The 21,544-nt window shown below is 37.1% G+C and overlaps 1 protein-coding gene across 1 annotated transcript; it reads left to right on the forward strand.

Moving 5' to 3' along the window:
* Positions 1-5,960: 5,960 nt before the first annotated feature.
* On the forward strand, positions 5,961-8,137 carry LOC104851266 (olfactory receptor 1102). The gene is made up of 2 exons (XM_010608438.3): positions 5,961-6,896; positions 8,087-8,137. Exons 1-2 carry the CDS (start codon positions 5,961-5,963, stop codon positions 8,135-8,137), a joined length of 987 nt encoding a protein of 328 aa, XP_010606740.2.
* Positions 8,138-21,544: the final 13,407 nt, after the last annotated feature.

Below are 21,544 nucleotides of genomic sequence, written 5' to 3' on the forward strand. Positions count from 1 at the left end.
TCTTTATCTCAATCTGAAAAAGGCTATGTATGAAAAACCAACAGCCAATATTATAATAAATGGTCAAAAACTGAAAACCTTCACTCTAAAATCATTAACAGGAGAAGGATGTCCACTATCACCATTCCTGTTCAACATAGTTCTAGGAACATTAGCCACAGCTATTAAACAAGAGAAAGGAGTAAAATCAATAAAGATAGGAAAGAAAGAAGTAAAACTGTCATTATTTGCTGATAATATGAAACTCTACATAGATGATCCAAAAAAATTCTGCCAAAAGTCTTCTAGACTTAATGACAGATTTAGTAGAGTAGCTGGATATAAAATCAACACTCAAAAATCAATAGCCTTTTTGTATACAAATAATAGACTCACTGAGAGAGAATTTAAGGAATCAGTTCCTTTCACAATAGCATCCAAAAAATGAAATATCTAGGAATCAGTCTAATGAAGGAGACAAAGACCTCAACACTGAAAACTACAGCACTCGGAAAAAGAGACTGAAGAGAATAAAAGAAAATAGAAAGATGTCCCTTGCTCCTGGGTAGGAAGAAACAACATAGTGAAAATGGCCATACTTCCAAAACTGCTATATAGATTCAATGAAATACCAATTAAAATTCCAGCAGCTTTCTTTGCAGACCTAGAGAAAACAATCCAAAAATGCATTTGAACAAAAAGAGACCTAGAATAGTGAAAGCAATTCTAGGCAATAATGACAAGGTAGGGGTATCACAATCCCCAATTTAAAACATTACTACTACTAAGCACTGTTAGTTTCCAGTGGTAGAAAAAGGAGGTCAACCAGTATTTGCTTTAATTCTCCATATGCTCTTCAAGGCCAGGTGGGCTTGAACCCCCAGATCTGCTGAGCAGTTTCTCAACACAGAAATAAGCATTTGAATCTTGAGTAGTGGAATAATTATGACAATCACTAGTGTTCTTATTTTTTAAATAATTTTGAGGACACACTGTTAGAGAGAAACAGGAAATTAATTTTTACGCTATAAACACCCTAAAGAGAAGCAATGACAAAGGAGAGAAGGTATGAACGTTAGAGAGTTTGGACGCAGGTTAGAAGTGCTGTGGGCTTTCACTTTTTGGGGGCAGGGTGTCATCAGAACCAGCATTTGAGTTAAATATCACAAAATGATGAGAATTCTTCTCAGTCATGCACCTTTAAAGATAATGGGACAACAAAGACTGACCACAGTTATGTCAAAAGTCAACTGAGAGTTCACGGTCGGGATCCGCTCTTAACACTATTGCCGTCTGCTGCACAGGGTGCCTGTCTCCAACCACTGTCTCACTCTTGCTCATTTCAGCTTTGCTCTAAGAAATCTCAGGCTGTGTGAATGTTCCAACTTAATCTTTTTCAAGATTGCTTTGAGTCAAATTATATTTTCAAAGAAACAGATGCAACAGATTGGTATTTATGCAGAAATATTTCAATTTCGATTGAGTCGTATTAAATCTATACACTAGGATTTCATTTAATTGATCAATTATTCATAGTTGAATTGCTGGTCAATGCCTTCTCTCCCCTCCTCTTCCTCCTTTCCCTCCCTTCCTCCCCCTTCCTTCCTTCCTTTCCTCCTTTCTTGCTTTTCATCCCCTCTCAATTGCTATCTCAGTTGCTCTCTGCTTCTCCCCTCTCCCCCTGCTTATTTAAATCTTTGGATGTAGAGGTAGGTATCCCGAATTCAATAAAGTTTTTTTTTTCTTTTGTTAATGCATCCAATGAACTACCATTCTATCTATTAGAGATGGGTTCCCTTGTAGAGGACTGTAATATTGATTATGCGCAAAGCAGGCTGTAAAGAATGAACCCCACAAATGGTTTATTTATAGAAGCGAGTCTGCCCAAAGTTTATGTGTGGAGGTCAGAGTAACCTGCACCCAAATTCTGTTCCCACCACTAAAACCTTCAGACTAGAAGGACAATGTTCCAATTACAATCATGCATTTTATCTATTCCTAATTACAGAATGTTTTGTCTTGTCCTTTATGAGCCTTGTTTACATTAATTTCCATAGAAACTACACAGTCGTCATCTTTACCGCAGTTGATTGCCAATAAAAAGCAGTGCCTGGGACTGTCCAACACCCTTGCACCCCCTAGGTTGTCCTAGTTGTCCCACTTTCTCTCTCTTAGTTCTGTCTCTTAGTGTATCTTTTTCTCAGGCCTATGTGATACACTTGCCAGGTAGGTAGTGGAACCTGACTACAGGTGTCTCTAACATTTCCTAAGATAAAATAAGACTTTGTCTCACTCAAAAATTTGATGTTAATCTCTGCCCGAGATCTAATAGCTAATGTTGAGTTACACTTGTTACAACAATTACTTATGCACTGCTCCAGCTCCCCTACCAATGTACCTTCTTCAAGGGTTACAACTTTTCTATTAAATACTCAGCGATCTTAAATGTATTTCTCTTACAAATAAACACCGTAGTTCACTGAAATTTAAATCAGCAAGGTACAATTATGAAATAACATGCATTGTTTGATAAGTCTTTTCTGGTATTATTTTATTTATGTATCTGCCTCAGGATTTTGAGAGAGTTCACAAGTTGTATTCCCAGGGAGAGGAAACTGGGTTGCAGAGAATTTAACTATCAACTCATTATCACATGGATAGTTAGAGTGGAGCTGAGACTATAGCCTGTGTCCTCAGGGTCCCCCCCCCCAATGAGCAATCCTTTTAACCAGAGGCCAAAGTTCCTTCATGAAATAATTTCAACCATGCAGTTCATTGTCCTAGTGTCCTTTACTTGCTAACTTTAGAGAGACAAAACAACTTGATAATTTTCTGTTCAAAAAGAATCTTAAAGCACCCCTGGGGATGAAAATGGAGCTCCCAAAGTGTGAATAAAAACCCAAGTGCACGTAGTTGTGGCCTGACATAACTGAGTGACCCGCTCATTTTCATAGCTGAGAAGGGAGGGTTTCCTCATTTACAGAATATTTTAGAAGCTGTTAACCTTGAAACTGAAACTAAGGTATGAACCTTAATACTTGAAGTGAATAAAGGACTCTAATGAAATCAGAACTGAGTGGTAGCCCTTCTAGAGAATTTCACAGAGAAAGTAGAAAAGAGTTTTCATAGTTTGGTCAGTAGTGCTGCAAAAAAGAAATTTGATTTAATTTCCTAGATGAAAGATAACAGCCAGAGGAGTGGACATTGAATAAAAGACTGAATGTGAAATTTAGGAAAAATCATTATACAGAGAGGAAGTGAACTCTACACCAGTCACTGAATACATTTCATTCGGGGATTATTTTTTAAATTCCTAAATAAAAATCATAAATTCAAATGTGTTTACTACTTGACTAAGTGACAGAGAAGCAAAGTTAATGTTCTTTGGAAAATATCATGGGGCATTTAAACTGTTTCTTTCAAATATTGAATATATTTCAGAATATTGGGAGTTACTGGATTTAAACCTCAGGAAAACATTATCTTAATGTTTGCTGTTGTGCAACAAATGCATATATAAAGAAAAAGAATAAATTTCTTATGTTTTGAAGTCTCTTAATTCTCAATGCCTTTATTAGAAATTAAATTTTATAAATCCTTATTTATTTCATTGCATAAGTAAATTTTTAAAGTATTATTTCAACTCTGTGTCCTTCATATATAATTTAAATTTCATAAATTTCGAGAAGCTACAATTTTGACAAATTATAGATGCTCTAATTTAAAAAAAAGAAGACAGACTTTTCATTAAACAACCATTTGTTTAATAACTGTCATAATTTTATAAAATCTGAGGATGTAAGATACGTGAATCACATAATAAAATCTTTCTCTGAAGCTTTATAATTTAGAGGATGAAAGACACAAAACGAATAAATAAAACTAATTAACAACAAAAAAGAGAAGACTTTTTAGCTTTACAAGGGTGTGAACTCTAAATTATTAAATTGGGATTTTAAGATTCAGCTGTAATTCACATCTGGAAAGTGATGTTTGATTCTAATGTATCTGACATTTCTGCTGTGTACTTTTGTTAAAAAGTATTTTGCAATGGATCACATTAGTAGATCACCTATTAGTACATTCTTCATAATCTGTTTGCACGCATTTCTTTGTGTTTCTTTGCTATCTGCTTAACTCTTGTTTGTCCTCGATGTTTATAGTAAATATTTTGGAAGTATATTCATAGTAGTGTGTGAGACAGAGATAGAAAAGAGAGAGAGAGAAAGAGAGAGGGAGAGAGAGACAGAGAGAGACAGAGAGACAGAAAGAGTATCACGGACTTCAAGATGGAGAATCAAAGCGGAGAGAAGAGTTGGAAAGAGAAAATAATGATTTTTTAAACAGAAATGTATTTTTGTGACATCTAAAGGACACACTGATTTTTACATATATTATCAATTATTTAGAAAAGCTGATTTAGCAGTGTAGTAAAAATAATAACACCTTGTTATTAGAGATCCCTGTGTTTTCTTATGAACTGTATATAGGTGCTGTGAAGAATCTGATGAGCATAGTTTCTGCTTATATTTATATATTTATTATGACATCTGTAGTACAAAGAATATTTCTTGGATCTGAGAGTCAGTATCTGGGGCAATGCGTATCCCTGCTTTCCTGCAACAGTGGTGTGAGTCCATTGCCTTCCGGATGTGTGTGTCTCAATGTGAACAAACTGTACCGTGTTTCAGATCATGACTGAATCATTTGTAAGCTTCTGAAATCACTCCGGACCTCACTATGTCAAGGTTTTTACTCCTTCTAAGAAGTCTTTTCATTTATAAACTACTGAAAGCAAACCAGCAGCTCCATGATGAGAACTTCTCCCAACTGCAGTGGATCCAGTATTTCCATGTGTTTCTACAACTGAGGCTTTCAGTAAGGAACAGGTGACTTTAACTGTTTTGTTGTCAATTCTATATTCATGCATTGTTCTTATTCATACTCTGTGTAATAAGAAAAATTATAAGGATAGCAAGGAAAATCTCTGAGCTCAAATACCAGTATCTGGCAATTTTTAAAAATTTTAGCAATTGCTTCTTCTAAGACAAGTTTTCAAGTGAAATTTATCTCAGAGTTATTTTAGAAATCCCCAAATCAATTACATTATATTTCTCATAGCAATAATTTATTTTTTCAACAAAATATATATCCTAGAGTTATTTCTAAAGTTTTGAAATCAAGTTGAGTACATAAATTGAGGAACATTTCACATTAAGTTAAATTTGGAAAAATATAATGATGCAATAAGATAGTTCAAACAAGTGCGATATGTGTTATGTATTTTGAGAAACAAAACTAAAAAAAATTGGTAGTTATTTCAGTTGCAAATAAGTTGCATTTATTGCCAAACTATCATATCATGTTCTGTTGATGGGAACAATTCAAAGTGGGGACATAAATTTTTTTAAAAAATTTTTTTGAAATCCCATATGATAACTTCACATGTAATCATAAAGTCTCCTTTTCTACTCATCTGGAAATATTTAAAAATATTAATTTTGAGAACTTCTTATCATTTTGATCCCACACCATCTGTGACATAAATGGGCTTGCATTCATTTTAACAGTAAGAAAGAGGGACATTGCTTGTATTTTGTAGAAAATCAAGGACAAATACACCGAGGCATGCTTTCCATTATAATATTTTGATGCTTAAATATTCTTATTCTAACCTTTGTGAATTTCAGAATCACCTTATAGGAGATGGTAGAATATACAATAAAAGTAAATGAACACAAAACCATTCTGTAGGCAACACAGTATTTTGTCATAATAAATTCAGTCAAAAATGATTTACATTATTTTTCTTTTTTTTATACAGCAAAATGCATCCTTTGGGTTCAATTTCTTTGCCACTGGTCATCCCTTGCCTACTAAGGGCATCGCTACTGCATTCTGAAAAACACACGTGTGGGAATGGCTGTATGAATTCCAAGGACAAGAGAAATTCCCGTTAGAACCCATGCATAAAAACTGAAATGGAAGGATCCTCATCACATCTGGATGTACACAATGTTCATTTGAAGAACATGACCGAGGTCACCATGTTTATACTTTTGGGTTTCACAGATGATTGGGACTTGCAAGTGGTGTTATTTCTAGTGTTCTTTGCAATCTATCTTTTTACTCTGATAGGAAACCTGGGACTAGTGGTACTGGTCGCAGGGGATGCCCGACTTCACAACCCAATGTACTATTTCCTGAGTGTTTTATCATCCCTGGATGCCTGCTACTCCACTGTTGTCACTCCAAAAATGCTGCTTAATTTCCTGACAGAAAACAAATCGATTTCATTCCATGGATGTGTGGCACAGATGCTCCTCTTTGTTAGTTTCGGAAGCACAGAATCATTTCTCTTGGCGGCAATGGCTTATGACCGCTACGTGGCCATCTACAAACCTCTGCTGTATTCGGTAAGGATGTCACCCGGAGTCTATGTTCCACTGATCACTGCTTCCTATGTTGGTGGCATTTTACATGCCACAGTTCATACCGTGGCCACGTTTAGCCTGTCCTTCTGTGGATCCAATGAAATTAGGCACGTGTTCTGTGACATCCCTCCTCTCCTCGCTATCTCCTGTTCTGATACCCACACAAACCAGCTTCTGCTTTCCTACTTTGTGGGTGCCATTGAGGTGGTCACCATCCTGATCGTCCTCATCTCCTATGGCTTCATCCTGTTGGCCATTCTGAGGATGCGTTCTGCTGAAGGGAGGAGGAAAGTGTTCTCCACCTGTGGCTCTCACCTAACCGGAGTGTCCATTTACCACGGGACGATCCTCTTCATGTACGTGAGACCAAGTGCCACCTACGCCTTGGAGCACGACATGGTGGTGTCCATATTTTACACCATTGTGATTCCCATGCTCAATCCCGTCATCTACAGTTTGAGGAACAAAGATGTCAAAGAGGCGGTGCGAAGACTCTTTGCAAGGTACTGTTGTAGAAATGATGCACATATTTAGAATCGAGGAAAACCTCACCCTGAATGTATTTTTCTTCATTCTCAAACTGAAAAGGACAATTTCCTGCCTTAAATTAATTTCCAAATAAAGCACTTCCAAAATTTCCACATAAGGCATTTATCTGTTGGTTTTTTCAAATGAAAATTGTGTCACCCGCATCCTGATCACTATGTTTAAAGATACCCACATTAAATATTCTGTAGTATCACTGTATAATTTTCTTGTATAATTTGATTTCCCTTGGCTAGATGCATCCTCCCTTTGTTTGGACGTAGTCTTCAGCACATTGCATCTCCCCATTCTAGAGTCCCTGTGAAGAATTTGATCCTCACAGATGGTTTTTGTATCCCTCTACTTTACATGCTAAGAGCCATCCTGGCTTTTGGTCATGCTGGTTGCTCTATTTCGCTCAATAGCATACAGTTTAATTCAATTATCATATTTTTTTCCAGTTTCCAATCACATAAGTTAATTATATCTGTTGCACATACATTGAAGTGATAATATTCTATATGTAATACAGGATGTACTTAAAATCTGGAAAAATAATGAAAATTTAACTTAGAAACCCTACTTGGTTCAGCCATCTTAGTGAAAAGTCTGGAGCTATTTTAAAAACAAAATAGACTACCATTATGATGCAGCCATACCACTGCTGGGATGTATCTAAAGGAACGGACATGTGAAGAAGACATATGTAGTCTCATGCTCCATCATTCACCATATTTAATTGTGTAAAAAAACCCTACGTGTCCACCAGTGGATGAATGGATGAAAATAAGGTGGCAAATACACACAATCAGTTCCCTTTAAAAAACAAGATTATATTATTTGGGAGGATATGATTTGATGTAAAGAACATTACATGAATGAAATTGGCCACACACAGGAAATTTTAAGGCATCATTTACATGTGGGATCTAAGGAAAGCTGAATACTTGGGAATAGAGACTGAAGTGACCGTTACCAATGCCCCAGCAGCAAAGCATGGAAAAGAGAAGAGAGCTCATATCAAAGCATAAGAGTTTTCAACTAACAAGAGGAGAGAGTCTGAGATCAGGATGCCTACCATCAGTGCATCTGGACTCCACACTCCAAGAGTGTTAAGTTGTGTGAACTCATTAGAAATGCCCCACTAGAAAACAGTACTCAAGAAAAATTTCATTTTAAAAGTTACATTTGAAGTATGAGATTGACATGGCCATCAGTAACTTTCATTCCTCAGCTTCTGAGCTCTCACCATTGATTAGGGAGAGAAAATCCAGCCACACATACCCTGAAGTGAGCATTACTGGTCCCTTCTGTGAATCCCAAGCCAATCTAGTAGACACGAGTAAGGTAAACCATCACACCACCCATTCCATTTCAAGTCCTGCATGGTGGCACTAACAAGTCCCCTACTAATGAAATATTGGTTTTGGTTCACTATTTTCTAATAAGCTACATCTTGAATGGAGTATGTTTGGCATTTCCCACTTTGTTCCTTATGACTTAGTCTACAAACCAGGAACCAGTATAAGAACTCTTCCTACTGAACACAAAGTGACCCTTTATTACAGTTATGGATCTTAAATAATCACAGGATACATTTGTATTTACTACCTAAACTCCATAAGAATCTATACTGATTATTGGACCAAAGGGACATATTGGGTTTCTTATCATTTCTGGCATTGCAGAGACATTTTTCAGTAATGCTTGGAAGATCTTAACAGGTGCTATTCCTCTATCTATATTTTTTGTTGTAAGTTCACATATATTTTGAAGGGATACTGGGAAAATATCAACAATATTAATTTTTGAAAGTATCAGGACCCTTCCTTCTGGGCACAAGTGATCTTCTTCATTCTCAGAAGTCGAGGTTCATAAACTGGATCAAGTATGGAGAAGGCACTCTTTATGTGTCGAGTTAGAGTCTTGTCCCATTTGCCCTGGCATTCTCATGCTTATACTGACCAAGAAACAATGCAGTAGGCTTTTCAGTCTTCTTCCCACCTGGAAAGCCATGCTCACCTAGCCAACGTAGTAGCTGCACATAGATTGGTTATTGAATTTTCCACTAACTTCAGTCCCCATCACAGCAACAACAATCACGTTGTCTTTGAAACTTGTGACTAATGATGACTACTTATATCCTAATTAGTTCCCTGGGTTTATAGTTTTCTACTAAATAGTGAGATTCAGCACCATGGGATTTTTTAGAAAAGAATGATGAAAGACAATTTCAAGGAGGCTCAGGATGGGCCTCTTCTCAAAAACTTGTTTGTTATTGTCATGTTTTAGTAATGTATTCACTTTTTTGGACATAGGTCCTTGCTGTGTAATGCAGGCTGGTTTTGAACTTGTTGTGTGCCTTCTGACTCCCCATCTTGCTTATGTGTCAACCTCTCAAATACTAGATATAAATATGTGTAAAGGTCACTTACTGGCTGAGTTAGTAGGCTTGAAAGACAACTCCACTATCTAAATTTCCAGTCTCCCTAATCCTTTGAGTCACTGTTTCTATGGATTTTTTAAAAAAGCAGATTGATCATTTCTAACTCATTTTGTGTGGGCTAAGTTGTGGTCCATCTTTTGGGTGACAAGGCATACTCTTAAAACTTTACTAAAATTTTGATCTTCAACACGAAGCTCAGAATCTCTGCTCTGTAGACCCATGTAAATATATTCATTATGACCTAACAATGGATCACGTCTACTGTTACCCACCCTCTTAGTACCAATTTTCACATGCATTTTCTGAAGTTTGAATTGTGAATTAGGACACTCATACAGTTCTTTCAGAGAGTTGCGCACTTTTACGTGAGCTACATTTTGTGCATCTTCTCTGGAGCCATGCACATGAGTCACAGGATTCAAAGGGAAGGCAAGTTGCAGTAATGGGTCCTGAAGACCCACCTTCTTACAGGAAGACTTCCTTACAGGAGGACATGACTGTTCCGCCTCAGTGTGCAGGGGACATGGGCTGTGGGGCTGTGGGCTTCTCCTCAGTATTGGGTTTTCCTGAGTTAGGCCCGGAGTGGGTTCTACTTATGCACTTGGTTGCCCTAAGTTGTGCATGGTGTGTTGGGAGAATGGAAAACTATCCTTCCTCTGTTCTATTTTGCCTTCTGTGTTATCGTGCGATAGCCAGGTACTGGGCCCTTCCTTAAGTTCCTTAGCTGTATTCATGTGCATGGGTAGTTGAGATCCTCGCAGATGCAGGAGTTGTTCGTAAATATTCCTACTCCAAACCACCCTCCACTCCACTCCTCAGTGTAGGATTTTAAAAGTCAGGTAAATATCTTACAAAGTACTTCAGAAAGTTTCACAATGAGCAGAAGAGCACTTAGGTAATAATACATGGGAAAAGGAAACAGTGATTGAAATTTTATGCAAACATACAAAATGTCTTAAAAGCATATCAAAATAAAATAAAACAGTATTAAGTAATCATTTCATTTCATTTAACAGAATGGCTTGCATAATGATTTGCATGTGTCAAACATTATATAGCAACCATAGTAGGGAATTTCTAAAACAGGAGAAATGAAAGCAGAGCTAGAAATATCCTTACATTAGGAAAATCTATACATCTCCCTGAAACTCAGACAATAAAACACTAAAGAGGACAGAGAAAACTTAAATCAGTCAGAAAGGTGGATCCTATACACATGTATATTACAAATTAAGATGATTCTTAAGTTCAAAATCATTGGACTACAGTATGAAACATTATGTTAATTAAAAAGAAGCCCTGATGTAGAAAATAATGCCATAGAGAAGGAAAATCTAGAGATATTTATAGCTGAGTGGATGCACACTGAGGCCATACTCTTAAGTGCAATTAATAGGACACAGTGTGTAAATACTGAATCGTTTCTCTGGTGTGATACTGTAAGAATGTAAATAAGGATCAAAATGTGTAACTGAATTTGTGTAATAGGAAGAAAAGGTCTAAAGGTGTAGGGGAAAAGGAAGGGGTGGGGGAAAGTAAGAAGGGAAAAGAACAAAGAAAAAGTAAAGCGGAAACAAAGCCTTTGTAGATGGAGAGGTATGGAGCAGGTGAAGGAAGATGAGGGGATTGGCAAAAAAGAATAAAATAAGTAAAAAATAAATAAGAACCAAGTTATGTCACGTAAAGTTACAAGATCCCAATGATGAATGTAATGGTGTTGAATACTCAAGATGTGCCAATAAAATGCATAATAAAAAGAAAAGAATGTAAATTGTATTTTGCTTGGAAAGAAATAATTAAAACAAGCACCATGATCATGAAGGAAAGATTATTTATCCTAACCTTTGTTTTAACACTATCAGGTAATAGGTGTGCATCCAACACATTGAGAGAATTCTTTAGGTTATATTTCCAAGAAAAGGAACTGTATTTTTGTTATCATTTCAATTGTACATATTTACTGTCATGTCTGGAAGTACTTTCAAGCTATAAGCTTATATGTTTTGTACTTTATCTGAGTGACCAATATACGTTCATGCAATCATTTTTATCATTTAAATCATTGTTTCACATCGTTCAGTCATTTACCATAGAAAAAACAAAACCAGCTTGGTAACTTTGTATGCCAGAGAAAGTTTCTGTGTGTTCTTTTTGCAGCATCCCTGTAGATTCCAGGAGGAGTTCAAAATCCTGATATGACAACGAATCTGACCTGAAACGTGGAGTCTCAACTGTGCCAGGCAGAGAGGGTGCCTGGCAAATCTCCCAGCTGTGCTGTCAGCGGGAAGAACCAGACCATGGGCCCAAGCTCTCTGAACTCCCAGGCCTTGTCTTGGCTGGGCAGTGGGAGGGAGAGGACTGTGGAGGCCTCCGAGCAGGGAGGCGAGGCCAGGGTGCTGCAGCTCTGAGGGGAACAGAAGCCCTGGGACCCCACGTGCCCAGCTGTGCTGCCGACTCAGACGCCCGTCCACTCTGAGACCTCCCCGGCCAGGCGGTTCCCCGGTGCAGTGTGAAAATCGCCTTTGGCGTTTGCATCCCTCCCTTTCTCCCCGTTGCCCTTTCGCTCCGCCTGCGTGGATGTGAGCAAAACCAGCGGGATTTCTCACTGATCTCACAGCCGGGTTCTCAGTCGCAGTTCTCGGGTCTCAGTCTGCGAGGCAGATGTGAGGACACTGCCCTCAATCCCGTGAGATTGCTTTTCCTGTGTCACACTCACTGGTCTCTCATACACTACCTCAGTACTGAGGGGGCACCGTCTCCCTAGTTTGAAATGGTTTCAGGGTCCTACGTACTACAATGCATGTGGGGGGCTTTCTCCTCTCCTCTGCCTACCACATTAGAGATACTGGACACGGCTCTCATCCGGGGCACTGCCTAAGTCCTGCTCCTCCCTGTTCTCCTGAGGCCGAGGCAGAGGGGATTTCTGAGATGGCCCCTGAGCTCACGCTGTCCCAATCCAGAGAGAAATCCCGGCAGTGTCACTGCTGCTCCAGCTTATGACACTGAGCTCCAGACTCGTTCTCCTCAGGACGGTTCTCCGTCCTGTCACAAAGCCAGCGCTCACAGAACACGCAGATGTGTCTCTCCCGGAGATGGGGCAGGGAACTCCCCTCCCCACCCCAGCAAACCTTCCCTCATTGCCTGCATGGATTCCTTTTGCTACTGTGCGCGTCCTTCTAAAGGCCAATATTTCTGGGCCTTCCCTGGTGCCAGCTCACCCAAGTTGCGATGTAGTGACTTTGAATGGTTCCTTTACCACATTTGTCCTGGAATGTGTGGTATCTCTCATGTGAGTGACACAGTGTGTAAATAATTTGATCATCAAATAGACTTGTTTTGAGAAAGTGACCAAAGAATTTCTATAAAATGAAAAGGGAAAGACAAGTGTAAATATTTATTATCATTGTTATTTTAACTGCTTGTAGTCCTCTCTCTTCTGCGGGATTCTAAAAACAGCATTTTTAACTTCTCTGCTTCTGAGATTGTAGATGAGAGGGTTCAGCATGAGGATCACAATCGTGTAAAACACAGAAGCCAGCTGATCCCTGCCCGAAGAGTAGGATGACTTCTGTTTTAGATAAGTGAAGATCATAGTGCTGAAGAAGATGGTGACTCCCAGGAGACAGGAGGCACAGGTGGAGAAGGCTTTCTTCTTTCCAGTGTGGAATTAATTTTCAGGTTAGCGGAGCAAATGGACACAGAGGACCCAGATATGGTGATGAGGGGCAGCACTAAACTGGATGCTGGATGATATTAGACTTGCAGAAATGCAGTCTGCTCATGGAAACCTCAATCGCAGTGGAGTAAACAAAGCCCATAGCATAGCAGCCAGAGAGGAGAGACCGGCACAGTCTTGTGGACATAATGACTGGATAGTGTAGGGGTCTGCAGATAGCTACATAGCGATCATAGGCCATGGAGGAGAGAAGGCAACATTCAGCAGCAACAAAGACTATAAAAAAGCACATTTGGGTGAAGCAGTCCAGAAAGCAGATGCTCTTGTTGGAAGTCAGTAAGTTCTGTAAGGTTTTAGGGGTGATGACACTTGAGTAGCTGAGGTCGAGAAATGACAGGTGAGTGAGAAAAATGTACAAGGGGGTGTGCAGCTGGGGATCCAGGAGGATGATCAATATCATCCCTGAGTTCCCCAGCACTGTGATCAGGTAAATCAGGAGGAAGAGCACGGAGAGGACCAGCTGTGTCTCTGCAGAGTCCGTCAGCCCCATGAGGATGAAACCAGGTACAGTGGTGGAGTTCCTTCTACCCATGGTAACCTGCTGCACTTGTCTGTTGAACAGTAAATTTTAATAATTGCCCTGTCTCCAAAAATATTTTATTTATGTGAATTGGTATTTTAAAGACTTCAGAGAAATTAATGAAATCTCTTATGAAGATTATTGAAAAAAAATACAATCTCATTTTATAGATATGGGTATAAAATGATACTTGTTTCTGATATATAACAGGGTTACATCCTGTTTTGTATAAGTTATTAATATATTCACTTCTCAGGGAAATATTATACCATAAGAACACTTATCACATCCTGATCTTTAGAAAAAGGGCACAGAGATTACATGTGTGAAAAAGAGCAGTTGCATATGGCCATTGATTCTACATAAATAGTTTTACTTCTGATAACAGACTTACACTATGGGATGCTGATCAGAACTTGTTTTACCAGTCCTGAATGAAGATATATAACTTAAACATGAGTGAAGCAAGTTGAAAGATTTCACAAGAAAAGGCAGATATTATGTTAAATATATATAGACATATATTAGTAACCACCGATTTAGAAAAACATTACCAAACATTCAATAATTGATATATATCTATCTTTTAGTTATAATCATCATTTTCTAAACTGTCTTCAACATTAAGATATATCACTTTCCTAAAACATAATTTTACTTCATTATATTACCTAATACTGAAGTTGAAACTGCTGCCCTATTTTTTAGCTGCGTGTTAGGTTTAAATTAAATTGAATAAAAGAGATTTGCCAAACATAAAGGAACACTATTCAGAAGAACACTATTCCAAGTCTTCTGGTGATAATGGCTAGAACGTATTTTATTGTCTTAAAGATTTATGTCCATCTCATGAGAGAGACATGAAATTATTATATATCATACAGGTGGGCACACTGAATCTTACTATTTCAGTGAGTTAGTGCTTGTCAAATGCTAGAGAAGCAGCAGATGTAGAATCTGAATCCAGTAATCTTGACTGGACAGCAATTGCCCCAAACTTTGATGCTGATAATCACTATAAACAGAAGGACATATGAAAAAAGAAGTGCTTTTTCATTGTAAAATTATTTTAAAATTCAGGGTTGCAAAAATGTTATCTTGACATAGTTTACAAAACTACAAAAATTTGCACTTTTAGCCTAAAATTTTTCCTTAATAGCACATATATTTTATACTTCAGATTTAAGACTTAATTGATGGACAGCAAATTATAATACGAATTTATAAGTACCTGTCTCTCACGATATCCAAGATAATTGTTTCCTTTTTATTGAGTTTATTGGTACATTCTAGGTACACAGTACACTTACATTCATTACTGGGATTTTGCACCTTTTACACGACAGGTCTTGGTTCTCATTTTTTCCCCTTGCCCGTGCCCTCCCTTCACCCCCTCCTCCCCTCCCCATTTACAAACACTTTATTTCCATTTTTTCATTTTCTCATACTTTTTTCTTTTCCCTTATTACCTTTCCCCTACCCTTCCCACTTTCCCTACACCTTTAGCCCTTTTCTTCCTATTTAATAATTTTTTTAAAGTAAAGAACAGTTGGAGAGGGAAAAAAGATTTAATATTTTTAGAATGGAACAAAGAATTTCTTAGAAGAAAAAAAGAAAAGGGGAAATATGTAAATGCCTTGCATCACTGTTATTTTAATTGTCTCGAACCCTCTTTCTTCTGCAGGACTCTCAGGGCAGCGCTCTTCACCTCTTTGTTCCTGAGACTGTAAATGAGAGGGTTCAGCATGGGGATCACAATCGTGTAAAACACAGAAGCCACCTGATCCCTGCCCAAGGAGTAGGACGTCTTCGGTTTTAAGTAAGAAAAGATCGTACTGCTGTAGAAGATGGTGACTCCCAGGAGATGGGAGGCACAGGTGGAGAAGGCTTTTCTTTTTCCTGCAGTTGAATTAATTTTCAGGATAGTGGAGAGGATGGACAAATAGGATCCAGATATGGTGATAAGGGACAGCACTAAATTAGACCCAGCACAAATGAATATAGTGATTTCAGCCTCAGAAGTGTCACTGCAGGACAGGGCTAAAATGGGGGATGTGTCACAGAAGAAATGCTGGATGATATTAGACTTGCAGAAATGCAGTCTGCTCATGGAAACCTCAATCGCAGTGGAGTAAACAAAGCCCATAGCATAGCAGCCAGTGAGGAGAGACCGGCACAGTCTTGTGGACATAATGACTGGATAGTGTAGGGGTCTGCAGATAGCTACATAGCGATCATAGGCCATGGAGGAGAGAAGGCAACATTCAGCAGCAACAAAGACTATAAAAAAGCACATTTGGGTGAAGCAGCCCAGGAAGGAGATGCTCCTGGTGGAAGTCAGTAAGTTCTGTAAGGTTTTAGGGGTGACGACACTTGAGTAGCTGAGGTCGATAAATGACAAGTGAGTGAGAAAAATGTACATAGGGGTGTGCAGCTGGGGATCCAGGAGGATGATCAATATCATCCCTGAGTTCCCCAGCACCGTGATCAGGTAAATCAGGAGGAAGAGCACGGAGAGGACCAGCTGTGTCTCTGCAGAGTCCGTCAGCCCCATGAGGATGAAACCAGGTACAGTGGTGGAGTTCCTTCTACCCATGGTAACCTGCTGCACTTGTCTGTTGAACAGTAAATTTTAACAATTACCCTGTCTCCAAAAATATTTTATTTATATGAAATGGTATTTTAAAGCCTTCGGAGAAATTAATGAAAACTCTTATGAAGATTATTAAAAAAAATACAATCTCCATTTATAGATATGGGTATAAAATGATACTTGTTTCTGATGTATAACAGGGTTACAATCTGTTTTGTATAAGTTATGAATACATTCACTTCTCAGGAAAATATTATAAGAACACTTACCAAATCCTGATCTTTAGAAAAAGGGCACAGAGATTACATGTGTGAAAAAGAGCAGTTGCATAAGGCCATTGATTCTACATAGATATTTTTACTTCTGATAACAGACTTGCATTATGGGATACTAATCAGAACTTGTTTTACCAGTCCTGAATGAAGATATATAACTGACTACTATGAAAAACATTTTTAGTGTATGATTCACTGTCCTTTTGTTCACAATGACTTATTATACTAATTAAAGTTATTTCTGTCCTGTCATCAGAATGATACTTATTGTGCGCCCAAGATCTTGAAAACCTGTCTTCCAAAGTTGTCTGTTTAGAAATTTGTCAAGCACAGAATATTCTTGAAAATAAAACAGGAAACCATATAGTGAGCTGGAAATTGTTGTAATTTTCTGGGCATAACTTATCTTTGTGTTTTTCTGCATTCATTTTTTTCTTCTGAGTAAACTCTGTCACCTTAAAAACTGAGTCCAAGTCTTGATCAAATGGAAACATCACCCGAAGTTTCCTCCGAGAAGAGTCTGAGGAGGAGCTGTGAATGGAGACAGAGCAGTGTGTGCCTCTCCTCCCAGTCAGCCTCATATACGGTGCATTCAGGACACTGCAGCCTTTGCTCATCCTCGGGGAGCAATTTCCAGGGAGGATTTCTTGGCCCGACTCCAAGGAAAATTTTAAAGGATTTAATGAGCACTAGACTTTGTCTTTTCTCTTAGAATTCCCACATTAAAACATAAAAACGTCATCATTTCATGTGATGCTCCAAGTTTCTGCTGAAGTTATTTTTTTTTTCTTTTTTTTTGATACCTGGGATCAAACTCAGGTTCTTGCATGGGTGAGGCAGGCCACAGACCCACTGAGCTAAATTCCCAGCCCTATTTATTTTTTTAAATTGATATAAAATTATATATACTTCCCACAAATAATGTTTACATTTGAGGGATTAATCAGGATTTTTTGACTAGAAAGTTATAGAAGTAATTATCGATCATACTTTCTTTACAAGTGATACCATAGAGTATGGAACAATACAATTTTTTGCCTGGAAATATTTTATATTTAAGTGAATGACTTGGACATAGACATAACCTTTATCCCTTAGAAAAAAGTAGAATAATACTAAAATCCAAGAAAAAATAAAGCAATTCAAGAGTTGTGACAGTTTGTTTTTTATAATAGTAATTTCCTCTAGTCTTTTATCTTTAGAGAAAATATTAATTTGGAAGGGTACTTTCAAGTTTGCATAATTATTTTACATTGGATATTTTATCCTGCTTTTGACTAAATATATTCTGCCAGGACTCATTATGTTATCTGGCCTTCTTGGGCTGCTGTTATCTCTACATGAACTCTGTTGAAGTAAGAGTGGCTTTTCATATTTTGCAATGCTGTATTATGTTCTTTTAAAAATTATATTTCTATTTTATGACATTCTGACCTGACACCATGTAACTGATGATAATAAATAATTTCAGAAATTTGTGTGAGCTGTGCAGTGATCTAATAAAATAAATATGGGCAATCGTGAGTCACTTAAATGTTTATTTTGGGTTGCCATTCAATTATATTATGTGTAGTTAATAATATAATGCAAATGATTTCCAACATATATTTAAAAAGTTGTTAGATTCAATTTAATAAAAACTTTAAGAATTTGTTCAATGTAAAAATCATTTATAAAGTCATATAACTGAGTGCGCCCCCCCGCCAAAAAAAGAAACCCAGCATAAGTAAATGATGGGGCAAATGCAAATAGTTTAAATGTTTCTTGTGGCTAAGGCATTGTAGTATGCTTATTTAATAACATAAGATAAATGCTTTATATGCTATGTGACAGAGAAAATAAAATAGCTTGAATTAAATTAAAATTTAGAAATTTCTTCAATTTAAATATTGTTTTTCAAATCAGAGATATTTTTGACGGGTTTGCCAACAAAATTCCAGGGTAAAAATTTTCTAACTAATACAAATACATAAAAATGAATGTAAGAAAAACTATCTCATAAAGTTCAAATTACTTGCAAGAAGACTCTGAATATTAGTTATATATTGAAAAATGTTAATTTTTCAATACAGATTATTAGATATAAAATTTAGAGTAAATAAAAAGCTTCAAATATTATACCAAAATTAATGAAAAATATTTAATATACATAGACATATATTCATAAAAGTTGATGTAGAAGAATATGCATAGGAATGTTGATAATGCATAGTTTTTCTTTTCTCAAGTAATTGTAAATTTTCAGATTGCCTTCACCATTAGGACATACTACTTTCCTATAACTTCCTTTTAATTCAATATTTAACTTTAAACTGAGTCTAACATTGGAGATTCCTGCTTCTCTTTTTTCCTTTTCAGGTCACATGTTTATACATTGTTAACAAAAAATTCTTCCAACATGAAGAAATATTATTCAAAAATGTGTATGAAATATCATAGTCATGCAAGGGATCTGATGATCACCAGTTCTCACTGTTATTGCCCTCAAGGTTTGACAACCACCTTCTGACCAGATGGACATGGATTACTATATATCATGTGCATGTGAAGGTACTGTGAGAACTGCAGTGAAGTAATGTGGGTTCTATGCTAGAAAGCTGGCAGATCTAGAATCTAAATGACAGAATCTTAATTTTAAAGCCATTTCTCAAAGCATTGCTATATTCCTTTCTATTATATGCAGAATGACTAACATAAAATTCTGTAAAAGCAGAGCATGAATATAGTATGCTGTTGTTTTCAATCCAACAATCATATTTCTTATTTTACAAGTTGACTTTAAAGGCAGCTGTATTTCTCAGATTAACACATATTTTATGATTGCCATATGAAATATAAATGTCTAAAAATCCAGAAATGGAAAAGGCCACTATCAAGTTTGTTAAAGGAAAGATAGAAGGTGAAGAAAACCCAATAAAAATTTTTTTTTGGTATCAAAAGAGAACAAAAAAATTTCATTCAAATAGGAAAAGACACCATAGCACTGGTGAGTGTGCACAGATCCCAGGGAGCAGTGGTGTGGTCCAGACCCTTGTGGACACCAGCAGATCCCAGGCAGGTATCTTACCCTGCCATCAGAAGCTTGGGAAAACCCACCCAACCAAGGCCTGCCCAGGAAAGAGCTGCACAGGCTCACCTGCTACATTCAGAGATCTGCTCCACAGCATTAATGATTTGAATCCAGGGATCAGTGCACTGGTGGGCAGCAGAGAAAAGGCCTTTTGGTGGCTTGTTGAGAACTGAAGGCCATTGGGTGGGCAAAAACCTGTCTCAATAAAGGCACAGCAGGCTGCCTCTGTTGAAATGAGCAGATACAGAAACAAGTCCCAAACTCAGACTTCCAGATCACCTAAGGCAACCCCAAAGGGCAACGAGATGGAACAATCTGATACTCAACCACCTGGACTCCCCAGACTGGAAACAAAAGAAAATATGGAAAAAATGAATTTAGAAATAATTTCTCAGATAACAGTAGAGATTGTGCCCATGGTGCAAGAAATGATTAATAAATCTGGAAAGGACACAGATGAAAAAAATAGAGGATCTGGGGAAGATGATGGAATCTCAACATCATTTCCAACATCATTGGAAACAAATGGAATCCATAAAACAGATGCAAACAGATTTCCAGGAGAAAAAAATTCCATTGAATATTCATACAACAGAATAAGCCAATGAGAAGATAGTATTTCATATATATAAGATAGGATTGCAATTAGTGAACAGGAAAATAAAAATTTCTTAAAAATAGTAAGGTGTCATGAGAAATCAATCCAACAGCTGCTAGATGATGCAAAGTAGAATAATATGACTAATCAGAGTCAGTGAAGAAACAGAAGAGAGTGAAGATGACATTAAAAAAAAAACACTCAGAGAAGTAATGGAAGAAAACTTCCCAACTAGTGGAATCAATTTGACATAAATGTAAGTGATGCATATAGGTCTGCAACTAGCTGTGATAAAAATATACACATAGGCATATAATAGTTTAGATCTCACCAAACTCAACAGAAGAACAAAATTTTACAAGTAATCAGAGAAAAGAAACCAATCACATAAAGAGGAAAGACTATCAGAATCACAGCAGACTTCTAAACACAAACTGGCAAGGCAAGAAGAGCCTGGAGTGATGTATTTCAAGCCCTATAGGAAAACAGCCTCCAAACCACATTGATGCACCCTGCAAAACTATCTTTTAAAACTGATGGAAAAATAAGATAGTTTCATGACAAAGAGCACCTTAGGACCTTCCTGGGTACCAGACAAGCAACCCTAAAAATTTTAAACAATATCATAGGAAACAACAATGAGGATAGCAACCCCAAATATCCCAGAAGAATGAATGAATACACAAGGTGTGACAAGAAATTAAATGAAAGGTGGAGAATTCAACAAAAAGAGAAAGACATGACAAGTATAAGGCAATACACAAGGAATTATGAGCCTAAACATTAATGGTCTCCATTCACCAATCAAAAGAAATAGATAGTCAAAATGGTCAAGAAGCAAGACCCTACACTATGCTGCATGCAAGAAACACACTTAATTCAAAAAGAACCTCAGAGACGGAAATCTAAAAGGTGGAAAACAATATTCCATGTGACAGAAACCAGAAAAAAAAAACACACCAAAAAACAGGACTAGCTCTCTTTTTGCAGATCAAGTGAATTTCAAACCAACACTGATTTCTATCTTTTCACTGAGGGGAGGAGGGGTGAGGGGAGGATAGGGACAATTGGAAAAAATGAGAACCAAGACCTGTCATGTAAAGGTACAAAATCCCAATAATGAAGGTAACTGTATTGTACACCTAAAATGTACCAATAAACTCAATGAGAAAAAAAAACATTGATTAAGAGAGACAAACTTTGTTTTTGAAAATCACTATAAACTGAATTACATATGTAAAATGAATTATTTTTTCATAGTAAAATTATTTCAAAATTGAGGTTTGCAGAAATATTATTTTGAGATAGTTTGAATAACTATAAAAATTTCATTTTTTCATAGAAGTTCTTAATATCACAGATTTTTTA

The sequence above is a fragment of the Fukomys damarensis genome, unplaced genomic scaffold (genome assembly GCF_012274545.1).
Source record: "Fukomys damarensis isolate Sample0158 unplaced genomic scaffold, DMR_v1.0_HiC HiC_scaffold_27, whole genome shotgun sequence".
Classification (NCBI taxonomy): Eukaryota; Metazoa; Chordata; class Mammalia; order Rodentia; family Bathyergidae; genus Fukomys; species Fukomys damarensis.

Bases quoted from the DNA above. Each gene is read 5' to 3' on its own strand.
- LOC104851266 (XM_010608438.3), top strand. From the start codon at position 5,961: ATGGAAGGATCCTCATCACATCTGGATGTACACAATGTTCATTTGAAG. The intron at 6,897-8,086 runs GTGCGAAGACTC...ATGCCCCACTAG, and splicing joins ACAAAGATGTCAAAGAGGCG to AAAACAGTACTCAAGAAAAA.